At 42.6% G+C, this 12,624-nt stretch overlaps 1 protein-coding gene across 4 annotated transcripts in view; it reads right to left on the reverse strand.

Annotated features, from left to right (window-relative positions):
* Nucleotides 1-209: 209 nt before the first annotated feature.
* Nucleotides 210-12,624, reverse strand: part of dmxl1 (Dmx like 1) — a 48,130-nt gene continuing 35,715 nt past the window's right edge. For all 4 annotated transcript variants that reach the window (XM_084551523.1, XM_084551524.1, XM_084551521.1 and 1 more), the window contains 8 exons: nt 12,171-12,318; nt 8,944-9,004; nt 8,345-8,472; nt 7,653-7,730; nt 7,447-7,538; nt 7,267-7,319; nt 5,874-6,091; nt 210-3,098 (listed from right to left, as the gene is read on the reverse strand). In XM_084551523.1, the coding sequence (XP_084407649.1) occupies nt 2,865-3,098; nt 5,874-6,091; nt 7,267-7,319; nt 7,447-7,538; nt 7,653-7,730; nt 8,345-8,472; nt 8,944-9,004; nt 12,171-12,318 (1,012 nt within the window). In that variant the 3' untranslated portion in view covers nt 210-2,864. The remainder of the gene's footprint in view (nt 3,099-5,873; nt 6,092-7,266; nt 7,320-7,446; nt 7,539-7,652; nt 7,731-8,344; nt 8,473-8,943; nt 9,005-12,170; nt 12,319-12,624) is intronic.

The following is a 12,624-nucleotide window of genomic DNA, read 5'->3' on the forward strand; positions in this document are numbered from 1 at the left end:
TGTATATAATACAACGATTTACACAATATCTTCATTATAAAATTAGAATTATCTGATCAGATTCACATTTGCAAGATTAAAGAAGGGGAGGAAAAAAATAATAAAGCAGTTGAACGTAATAATTTGGTTCTTAAAGATTAAGCCGAGCTGTTTCATCTTCTCCAACAACAGCTACACCTACGCCCTTAAACTGATCTGTTTAGGATGTGAGCCGTTAAAGGAAAACAAGCAGAACATGGTTAAAAAAAAAAAAAAAAAAGACTTTATTCTCCAGTGTGTGGGGGAATACACATCGTCTGGCTTTTGATAAAACGGATTTTTATTCTCAAGTTGCTGCACAGATTTTCCTGACCACTTTGATTCGTGGAGGAAAACCAAAAAAATAAATGCGAATTTTTCAAGCTCACACCGGGAAAAATATAAAGAAGAAAGAACAACTCGAAAGGAGAGAGAAATTAAGATTACGTCTGCCATTTGATCAGTCGGTCTATATTCATAAATATGAACAGATTCCATAAATATATGTGTTTGTACAAGAAAGATAATTCTTCATAAAGTGGCTTTTGTCGTTACCCGCTGTTTATCTACAGCCAGGTCTCTGTGACGCAGGTACGATGAGAAGCTTAGTTTATGGATCCTATGTATATACATTACTGCATTAAACTTGTTTCATCTAAACACTTTTCTTCAGTTCAATCGTCCTGAAACCAAAGCTAATGCACATCTGTTCCTCTACAGCAGCTCAGAAAGGTTCAATAAGTCGTTACCTTAATGGATTCTACTCGCTATGGGACAGTTTGCACAAACCCCTTCCTTATTCAAGTGGAAGACGCATCATATTATACACCAATCGAAATTACATTAACCAAGCATGAAGGCATTATGTTGCATTTGGATGATATATATATATATAAAAAAAAAAATCTGAATGGGAAGAAAAATAGGTTAAGGTAATTACTATAATCTATATGACAAAGGAACTGGAAGCAAACCAGATGAAGCAAGTCTGCTAATAAAATTAACAAAACTACAAGGCAAACAATATCGTTTCCAAGGCAGTTGTCAATCATCGGGGGAAAAAAACAAAAAAAAACAACAAAACAAAATGAAGTCGATGTTTCTGCAGCAAAACATATCCACAACAGAATTTCCATCAAGACTCACTCCCCACCCAAAACCCTTTTCCATTGTCGACAGCAAAGCTTCCTGCTACATGTTCATACGCTTCATACTTCAAAAAACTAAAAGGTATTACTTGTGGTGTCCCGTAGCAACGAGGGCCTTTAGAAATAATTAAAGCTACTTTGTGCAACTATCAATAATAATCAACACTTGCAGGACCAACAGTACTAGTACTGCGCCGGCTTGGCAGAAGTAAGGACACTTAATAATGATGATGATGATAATAACACCACTGGTTAAATCTAGGCCAAGATAAACTAATCGCACTATATATTATTATTATTATTATCTTACCAATGACTGGGACTGCTTTATTGTCATCCCGCCTGCTCATATGCATGACACTACATATAATTTAGCTTAATCTTCATGTGCAAATACAGAACGACTTGGTGCATTCACGGTATGAGTGGCGGCACACATAGAAACTCAAGTCACACATTTCTACCTACGTTTCATGAATAGTTTGGGGACACGTTCGCCTTCTGATGGAGAGTTTAGATGAGCCGGCGGCCTGTTAGCTTAGCTAAAACAACCAGGCCTGGCCCAGTCTGCTACCGATACCTCGAACACTTCTAGCTAATTATTAAGTTTGCTTTTGTTTGTGTAAAAATCCAAAAGACACAAGACTACTCATGGCTGAACCCTGGCAAGCCTAAAATGTTGATTTAGTAAATTAGATGTTAACTTCAGAGTCTCCTTTTGTCACCACTGGACGCTGCCAGGGGGGCAGTTTCATGTCTAAGTTAGCCAGCTGCTAGCAGTAGCCTTATATTCTAAAAGTCCAACATGAAGAGAGGTGTTAGTTTTCCATCTGGTGCGTCAGAAAGCAAAAGAGCACATTCCCTGAAATGTCAAACTGCTGCTTTAAATATAAGAGATATGCGTTTATTATTTCCACATTTATAAAAAAATCATCTTCCTGTGCTGCAATGTGTGACCCGATAACACTTGTAGCTGACTTCCGGCGAAACACATGGTCCTCTGCTTCTCCGTCCGCGCTGGTGGCATCTGTGTCCGTTTATTCCCAAGAGTGAAACCCTGCGACCGGATGTAATGTGCTTTGTACGATGACCACTGGCCGTGCCGCGTGGCGTCGGAGCGGGTTCAGCCGTGTGGTGACTTTCAGACACCTGAAGGGATCCCTGCCACGACCCACTGCGCACACACACACACAGCGGCAGTGATTCCAGGAGAGCTCCCACTATCACGCCTGATTTACACATTTGAACTAAAGAGAAGGTGATACTGTAGAAGAGGAACAATGCTGCAGCTTTAGCTTCACTCTCTGTGCAAAAAAAAATAATAGAAAAAAAAGACAAAGAAGAGCTCTCTGTGTGCTGCTCAGAGGACACTGAGACGGCTGATCGTAGTGAAGAATCTTCAGCTGTTTTTTTTTTTTTCTCTTTTAGTTTGTTCAGATTGAACGTGCTCTCAGTCGTTACCCTGTGCTCACTTCTTCTACAGTTTAAAACACTTGTAAAAGCTCATATGTGTGATCGGCTTTAAAGCCAAATTTAGGGTTCATGTTTCACACGAATCACAGCAGATGAGATCATTTTACTGTACGGTCTATGACCTTATTTTCCTGCGACAGTGCCAGGAGCTTGCTTGCTCAATCAAAAATTCAAAAACAAAAAAATAATTCACATTTTTCGATTCAACGTCCCATTTTTTTCCGTCTATATGATGAACTTGACGTCGTTCTTGAGGTTGCCGTGGTTGTTGTTCGCAACGCTGAAGCGGTTGGGGAGGATCCTCATCTTCATGGTCCCGTCTGCGCCGCAGGAGAAGATGTGATTGGCCGGTCCCACCTCGATCTGCATGACGCCCGTGCCGAGGTTCCTGAAGAGCGACTGGCGCGCGTGCTCGTTCGGGAAGGTGTGGAGGACGCACTGCGTGGCCAAGCTCCAGATCTGTGGAGTCCAGGAACATGAATAAATTCACTTTAACAGGGACCATAAAAAGATCAACACCGGCACGATCATCAGCCTGATACAGCTGATTCCTCTGAGATTTATTACACAGACATACTGGATCCACCCATGTGCCCTGGATCTACGGTGAAAATTGTCATTACTCCTGTCTGACCTTTGCTAAATGTCACAACGCTCTGCTATTTTCAGCCACGCTAGCCGCGTTGTCGTTGGCTTGGCTGGCTGCTCCACCGCTTTTGTGCACACTAAAATACTTCTACAATTACCAAATGGATGTCCGTGGAATCCTGTAAAGACGTTTAGCTGAAACAACATCTGAAACCTTTGAGGTTTTGAGGAAAACGTCTCCACAATTACTGGCCGGAATGCCGTGACATTTGCTGCATACGTTCATGCCTCCCTCGGGAGGAGCTGTAATAACTGACTCCATCCATTGACTTTTCCTCAAGCACCTCCGTCACTTCAGGATTCCACATCGTCCCAACGTTTTTACGACCAACTGCCTGTAAAACCAGATTTCCACCGGTCTCAGCCGCACGTTGCCTCTTGTACTAATCTTAGCAAGCTAATGTGTTAAACAAAGGTCACGTCAGTTTGATTTATAAGATAAGATAATCCTTTTCATTTATCCAACGGTGGGGTAAATTTGCAGACAGTGGGGCAACAGCAAACCAGACTCAAGGGGCTTCACAGTTTGTACATTATGAAACAACCTGGATTCAGATGAGGACAAACTCTTTAACGAGCGAGAAATCTTTAATGGAAATGTCCAGAATGGATAGGAGGACAAAATCAAATCAAATATAAGCGTAAATGCTTAACATTATACTAAACCTACCACTGTTGGCAATGCTAGCTAGCATTTAGCTTGAACTGCTCTTGATAGCATCTCTCCCTCCCTCCCCTCCCTAAAGGCACCTCCCTCCAGAGTCTCCACACACACCGGTCGTTCACCTGCTCTGTACTCAATTTAACCTGACGGAGAAAACGACACGGTCAACTCATATAGCATGTGAAGCTATGTAAAAATAAGGTGTGAGTGTGAATGGTTGTCTGTCTCTGGCGACGTGTCCAGGGTGTACCCCGCCTCTCGCCCGATGGCAGCTGGGATAGGCTGGGACATCTTCATTTGAAACAGTTGGGCTCACAGGACCAGTTAGGGCTAGTTTGACCTGGAGACCTCTAGTTATTTGTAATAATTGCGATGGTCATCTGTGATCTTAATCCCGTTCCAATCAGCCATGTCTGTAATTTGTAAAGTAAAAACCCTACCTCGTGACACAGAGGTCCTGAGATAAAACTAATCCAGTGCAAATCAGCATCTCTGTGATCTGGGGGTGTGTTTTTACTTTTTCCCAAGACTTTTGTTTGATTTGACTTTTTTTCCTGCCTCTTATCTCTTAAGAATTACGAAGGATGTGCCGGAAATCAAAGCTTGGACAGATGTTAGGGTGCGAAGTCGAGACGACGCAGTGGGGCTGCCTTAAATACTGCTAGGATCAATAGTATCATCATGTTTTATTTTAAAAAATATCATTTTTTTTTTATTATTATCAGAATTTTGAATTGAACTAAACAATTTCTGAATCACATGACCTCCCCAGGTAAAACAAATTTATAACACAGACTATCACATTCCTGGCTTTTGGTCTCATCACATGATTTGTTGACAGTAAGAGAAATACAGAATACGAGGATCCTTTACGTTGGCAAGACAGGAAATTGTTAAAAAGAGATGAGCTCTCACTGAAGACCATAATTAGCTCTGAGCAACTTTCCCTGTTTCGTTTGTATTCCCAAGTCTGAGGAGCTTTATTATTTGATAAGGTATTTCACAGACTGAAGAGTCCATACAGCATATATTAGTTAATCTTCCAGTTCCACCGACTCTCATCAAACACTTCTAAATGTGCAGCACAATCATCATGTTAAGCTTTCAAACAGCTCATATACAATTAATGACTTCAGATGAGTAACGTCACACACAGCTTCGGAGACTTTAGCGAGCAATCATCCCGAATGAAAGTCATTTGAATTTCAAGCAGATGTGCACTGCGGCATTCCCTCTACATCCTTGGAGTGACAGCTGTGTGATCTGCACCAACGTATTCGAGTTGAAAAAGATAAGAGACCCGCTGTCTCTGGAAATATATATATATATATATATATATATATATATTAGCTGAAGATAACCGCATCTCCCCTCCTTTTCATTCCAAACACCTCCCTCTGCCTTTTCCAGCGTCAAAAACCCACTTTCACCTTACGCGACACGCCGTTGTCTTGAGCAGGTGGTTAATCATAAGTGACACTGGCTTCGGCTGACTTTGATGGGGCTCACTGTCTCCGTGGATAAGTCATGTGGTGGTTGATGTGGAGGGGAGACATTCACACCTGGGTGCCAGACGCCCTTGCAGAACTGTTCTGTCTGAGTTTGTTCAGAGGAAATGATCTAAAATTGTTTTCCTAATAAGTTTTAGAATCACGGTTTCCACTGAAGCGTTCATACAAAATTAATGATTTACTAAAAAAAACAAAAAAAAAAAACCTTGAAGAGATTCTTCAAGCTAAAATTCTCATCCTTCCTGGGAGATTGTCTAACACTGCTTGCATTCGACTTTGAAAGCAGTCAACAACATATTCATACATTCAGAAACTTATCTCCCGCAGTCCTTGAGAGAGGCCTCTCAAAATGTGGTATTTATTTAACAGATTAAATATCAGACTGATGAAAGTGGAGCCAGTCGAAAATACCTTAATGTTGCCCTCAGCCGATCCACTGATAAAGCAGTCCTCGGTTGGATCGACAGCCAGCGCTTTGACTGGTGAGTCATGGGCTTGGAAACTCTGTCGCTGCTGCCTGTGGGGTAGCTCCAAGACGCTGATCCAGCCCTTCCTCCCACCCGTGATAAGCAGCTGCTGCCTGGGGGCCACTGAGAGCACAGTAGCACCAGACTCATGGCAGCAGAAAGCTGAGGAGACGGAGTGACGGTTTGAGGAGGATGAGAGGGATAGATGAGAGGGGAGAAGATAGCAGAGAGAGGTGCGTGAAGGAAAAAAAAAAAGCAGAAGATAAATGTCATTGTCAACTACGTTCACATGGACATTCTTCAGTCTGACTGAATGATGAGGATATGTGATTACATGTCCCGAAATACTTTTTTTGACGAGTGCCAAGTGGATCTGCTCACTGTGGAGCAGAGAATCTGCCAGGAATATAACAAAGGAAGCAGTTTGACAATGCTGGATTCACTAAAAAGAAGAAGATGATGTACACCGATCAGCCACAGCATTATGACCACTGATTGTCTGCTGGGAAACTTTTGGACCTGGCATTCATGTGGATGTTACTTAGACATGTACCACCCACCTAGACCAGACCAGGCACCCCCACCCCATAGCAACAACACTCCTTGATGGCAGCAGCCATCCCCAGCAGGATGCAGCCTGACACAGGCGCACACACGTAAACGCTTTAGGAACAACTCAAAAAAACATGAAGAACAGCACAAGGTGTTGACCTGGCCTCATAGTTCACTAGATCCCAAACTGATCAAGTATCTGTGGGATGATCCACAGAGGCCCCTCCCCTCAACCCATGGGACACCACAGGACATCCTCAGAAGGCCCATGTCCATTCTCTGATGAGTTACAACTGTTTTGGATGCACAAGGGAGACCTACACAATATTAGGAAGGTGGTTATAATGTTATGCCTGATCAGTGTATATGGACCCACGTTTTCAGCGTAGCTCTTCATATTAAGCCTGGCTTTGTTCGTCTCTCCAAACACTCATTTGAACATGAGCAGAAAGAATGTATTTACTAAACCAGAGAGAGAAACGATTGCATCAAGCGTTCACTTTGTTATTAGATTATTTATGGTTATTTTCCTACAGAATGGATTGTCAAAGGTTTACATCACCTCTCTCAATCTGATTGAAAACTCATTCAGTCAAATCAGGTCAGTCTGTTGTGACTGAGGTGGTTAAACAAGGTCTATTTATTATAATTGGGCTAATATTCTGATTATTAGTGGAATACTACATAGAAGCAGCAAGTGTCTCGATTGTCATCGACTGGTCCAAACTGTGCCAACATGCTTCATCATGGAAAAGACAGAAAGCGTTTATTGCGCCGCATCTTACCGTGTACAAGGCTATTAGCTGGAGTCACCAACGTGTCCCACAGACACACGTTCCTGTGGAGTCAAAAATGACCAAGTTACTCTCCATCCACTCGTCATTGTCCTCGTAAAACACGGTAGAGTCCATCGTTAATTTCTGAAAACAGCTGGAGACAAGATTCTCATTCCAAGTCTCTCGTACCTGTTGTCTGTTGAAAGACCTGCCGTGGCGATGAGGGAGGAAGAGCCCACGAAGACAAAGTCGTTAGCCGTCTTGTTGTGGCAGTGCAGAGTCTGGCACACACACACACACACACAAAAAAACACAAGAACACAGTCAGTGATTATAGCGAGAAGAAAATAAGAAGCTATAAAGACATTCAACTAAATCACCCAGGAGGTTCTTACCAGGTATGGCTTGGGTGTATTCCCACTGGTGTTGGTCTGCCAAAGACTCAAACCTCCATCAGCATCTACAATACCAAACTACAAAAAACATTCAGATATCAGACTTAAGTTTGAATTACGCTTTATTTTGCATCTAATAGGCAAAAAAAAAAAACACATTGCTGGGTGCTACTGTCGGGTTTGCACGATCACTGAGGAACCATCTCTCCCTTCAGGTGATTTAAATTGTCCTTAAATTATCTTTCAAAACACATCCAAAGACTCATGAGTCCAAGCACCGCTTACATAACTGAAATCAAGTGCTCTGCGTGTCCTCTCTTTTTCAGTTTCTTTTATTTTTTTTTTCCTAAAGCATATTTCACTCTTTTGGCCAGAACGAGCACATAAGATAGCACTGGCACAGGAGAGGCACCATCTGAGAAAATGATTAGCTTGAGGCGAGCGCCTGAGTTCAGAGCGCTTGAATCACTCAGCTGAAGAACAATGTGTGCTGAAGCCAAACTCCCCGCTGCGGTTCGTGCCTGAATGGCGAAGTTGCGAGGCAAAGTGTGAATATGTGTCTGAATCCGACAGGCTCACATCACTATGCAGTCATGTTGCAAAACTAAGAATAGCCTGACATCTGTATGTTGGCGGTTCAAAATGTTCGCTCTCCCAGCACAAACAGCGCGAGCATGTGTCACTTTTGTAACCTTGTTTCCTTGGTGGTTGAATCGTATCCTGGTGACTCTGGAGTTGCCCGGACTTCTGAAGCAGATGATCTGCTGGGAGTGACCCCACTCGAACATACGCACGCTGCCGTCCTGAGCTCCTGTCAGGTCTGACGAAGGGAAAAAAATTGGATGTGACGACAGTTCAGCTCATTCTCCAGTGTCTCAGCGAGGGCTCTGCTCTCAACACGAAGATTTGGCATTTCTTTTTTTCCCCCCAAATCATCTTTTTAATAATAGATGAAGGCAGAGGTTTGTTTCAACACGCTTCAACAGGCGTTTTTACCGCCCGCTGGGAATTATTCCACCCAAACACCTCACAACTGTATCCCTTCTCTGCAGTTTGACTGGGAAATACAAGCTCCAAGCGAGTGAGCTCATTCAGCTTTTTCTAAATCAACAGCTGAACTGTGGACTAAGAAAGAAAAAACTTTGCTAAAGATCTACACGAGAGAAACTTTGTAGGTGATGTAATCATCCCCCGAAGGCTGTTTTTAACATGAGAAATGTGACGTCTGGCTTGCTCTTTCAAGAGGTGGATACTCTTCCAATCTACTAAAAGACATCACAGTTGGACTTACAGTATGGCAGTGTGGGATGGGAGGTCATTCTTCTCACATTATTGATATTTCTCTTGATCATCTGGGAGAAGAGAAGTGAGGAGGAGGAGGAGAAGAAGAAACTTCATTATGGTGAACAGTAATTCTCTAACACAGGGAAAGACACAACAGTATACAGTGAAACAACATTATTACACTTACGCAAAACATTTTTATGGCCCGTTATTGCTGTAATAGGCGTTTTAGGCTTCTGTGTCAATTTGACACCATAGCTACAGTGACAGCCCACACCATTCGCAGACCCTAACGCCCTAGCCTGATGCACCTCCTCGGAAATGTAACTACGCATCGCGGTGACGCAGACCGCAAGAGCTGTGATTGGTGCGCTTGGTAGTAGTGCGTTTCAGCTTTAGTATTTCCGGCTGCTTCTCCACCTCCGCAATTGATTGTTTTGGATCAATAAAGAGGGAACACATCGAGGAAAGGTTAACTGAGGAGGTTCGGAGATACAAACATTTATACGACTTGTTTTCGGCGAAATTTCATCATTTGTTGAAAGTGAAGCAGGAAAAAGAAACAAAAATGAACCCGACTGGCAAAGAAGACACAGCGTTGACTAGCGTTTGGGTACAAGTATAAATGGCTCGCAGGTTACGGCGTCTAATCCCGCAGAGTTATAAACTCTGCTCAACTGTGAAAGCAAAAGATTTGTTCTTCTCTCACACTGAATTCAGACATAAAAGATTCACAATGTTTAGCAGAGATTCATTTTGAAGGTTAACTTTCTGTTAAAGCGATAAGCCATCACAAGGAATGCGTTTATGCATCTCCACTGACAGACTTTCTCGTTTATTAGACAATTCTTCTGCCTGTTTAATAGCCCAACTATTAAAATGCAGTTGTTCCCATTTTATGTCTTGTAATTCACACTTATGAACAGTTGTCTGTCTCTGCTGTCTCTCTGTGTTAGCCCTTCGATAGACTGGCGACCTGTCCAGAGTGTACCCCGCCTCTCGCCCCAGTTGGGATAGGCTCCAGCCCACCCGCGACCCCTCACAGGACAAGCGGTTACAGGAGATGACAGAAGACGTGAGAGCTCATTTCAACACGCTTACGTCTTATTTGAACCCCGCAGCCATTTGTCGGGTTGGGCGCCAACTTTTATTATGAAGGGAGCACATAGTCAGTGGGGAAACTGACACAACTATGGACTAGCTGGTGTGGCCTTAGCTAAAAGACTTTGGCATTTTGTCCTGAATAACTAAAGAAAAAACACTTAATATGTCAGTAATCTTATTAAAAACTTCAGTGTGAGCTTAAAGCTTTAAGCTGAAGTAGTGAATAACAGCACTTGTGACCCTGGCCAAGGAACATAAACAGACAAGATGAAGAGTTTTTTGCACATAAGACCCAAACAAAGTAAAGACAAGGGAGGGATAAAGTCCTCGACAAGGAGCCATCAAATGAGATTAGCAGATTTCAAGTCCAAGGACACAACTCAAATCAATTGAAAAAGCCCATCCTTGAACAGAATCTCAAATGCTCAACCATCTGTGAAAACCAAGTACGCACTGTAGAAAGGCCATGACATGGTGTAGAAAGCTGGTTTATTAAACTGGATTTACAGTCTCTTATGAATGAGGGAGCGATGCACGTATCACTAGACAAAATTTAACAAAAGATGGTTGTTTTATTCTTATATACTCTAAGGTACAGTTAGTCTTTTCTGTCCTGTATTGTGACTGTCACCCAGAGTGTCTGCCAAAGATTTCATTAATTATTATTTCTAAATGCTGCTACCTTGAGGTAACTGGCTGGTAAAATAATTACGATGCAGAGCGGCTCTTACTGTCCAATCCGCATATCAAGAGCAATCAGCGACCCGCTTAATATAAGCAAACATGACTCACATCTACTCGATTCAAAAGACACCGCTACCCTTCTACCATCGCCAAGTGCCTCTGCTCAGCAAGAGACAACTTTAACAGACTTTGTCCCTAAAAACTGCAGAAATCTGAGACTTGCGTCTCACAAGCTGCAGCAGTCCACACCGTCCTAGCTCTTTTGTGATTCAATGAGTGAAGCCGAAGCCAGCAGCCACCACGCTCTGGGCAAACTGGGCACAGACAAAGATGAATTATTAATTTAAGTCCATTAAACTGCTTTGAGGATTTTGCTTCGAGTACAAAGAGAGGCAGATCCAGAGAAACAGACAACATGAATTAATTCCAGAGAAGCAGTGGAGAGCACAGGACCATGCTGATAATATCCTGTCTTGTTGACAATATCGAGCCTACTTCAACAATCTGACAACACTGTAATTGCAATACCAGAATTAAAATCTTATTTTCCATTAGCCCAGCAGTAAAAAAACACTAAAGACATTCAGCTAACATGTTTGGATTAGTGTATGAATCATTACATACGACACAGGAAATTATAGAAGCACGTATTCACAACTGGGAAAGGTACATTTGGAAAATACTTTGACTTACTAATTTTCATTAGGTAATCTAAAAATATATTTATATATTCCCCTTAATTTCTTACTGGTCTGTGACAATATACTGTATTTTACATACTGTATTAGTATACTGGAAAACAGCTGTCTGCACTTCAGCTCCACAGGTGCAAAGATGTATTTCAACTAGTATGATATATGATACTAGATGAAGTTTACAGCATTGCAATAACCAGCTTTGGCGTGCATTCATCAAATAGCTCTTCCTTCTGTTGTTCACATGCATATCCAAACATGATATAATCTGGGTGTGATAGTGAGTAGTGATTTTAAATTAGAAAGAACAGTTAGAACAGATTCATTCATCGTTCATGTTGTGTTGACTGCTGTAATGCTTTGTATGCTGGTGTTATCCAGGCCTCTCTCTCTCTCTCTCTCTCTCTCTCTCTCTCTCTCTCTCTCACGCTTGCAGATGGTGCCGATGGCTGCGATGTGTCTTTTAACAGGAACAGGCCAGCGAGAACACATTCTCCCCCCCATACATGTCTCATCACTGTCTCTCAGTACATTCCATGACTGATTTTAAGATTTTAGTGTTTGCAAATCATTAAGGGAGTGACTAATCTATGGCTACAGCCAAAACCATACAACCATACAAACTCTGGTGTGTGTGGTTTTTATGGTTTTTGCAATGCTGCTTGAACAACACATTAGACACAGCACGTGTTTTTAAATGTGCTGCATAAATAAAACTGACTTGATAATTAAAGGTTTTGTAGCTTCTTACCACAGCTGCACCCCTGCCCGTCTGCAGGCCTCCTAGCCAGGGCACATTGATGGGCGTGCCGGGGGTACTGTGGGTGTAAGGTGTGGTGCCGTGGAGGGCAGCGAAATCATCGCGTGTATGGATCACCAGGAAGTCATCACCGCCAACGCTACAGACAGAAAATCCATTAGAGGTGTCTCTACTGGCCACAAATGTATTCTGCTGCACGTCTACTGTATGTTTAGCATGTGAATTCAGTGAGCTGCTGCTGCCACACACAAATAAACATGTACAGACACGGTGCTGAACAAAGGCGCGCACCGCAGATGCAAGTACACCACCTACACAATCATTACTAAACCAATCACGTTGTCCCACGTCCACTCCATTTAGCTCTACTGGTACGAGGGTGGAAAGGTGAATTGATGTTACTCGGGATGAACTCACAGCCGCTGGTCCCAGTAAGTAAGGTGTA

This window comes from Chelon labrosus (genome assembly GCF_963514085.1).
Source record: "Chelon labrosus genome assembly, chromosome: 9".
Classification (NCBI taxonomy): domain Eukaryota; kingdom Metazoa; phylum Chordata; class Actinopteri; order Mugiliformes; family Mugilidae; genus Chelon; species Chelon labrosus.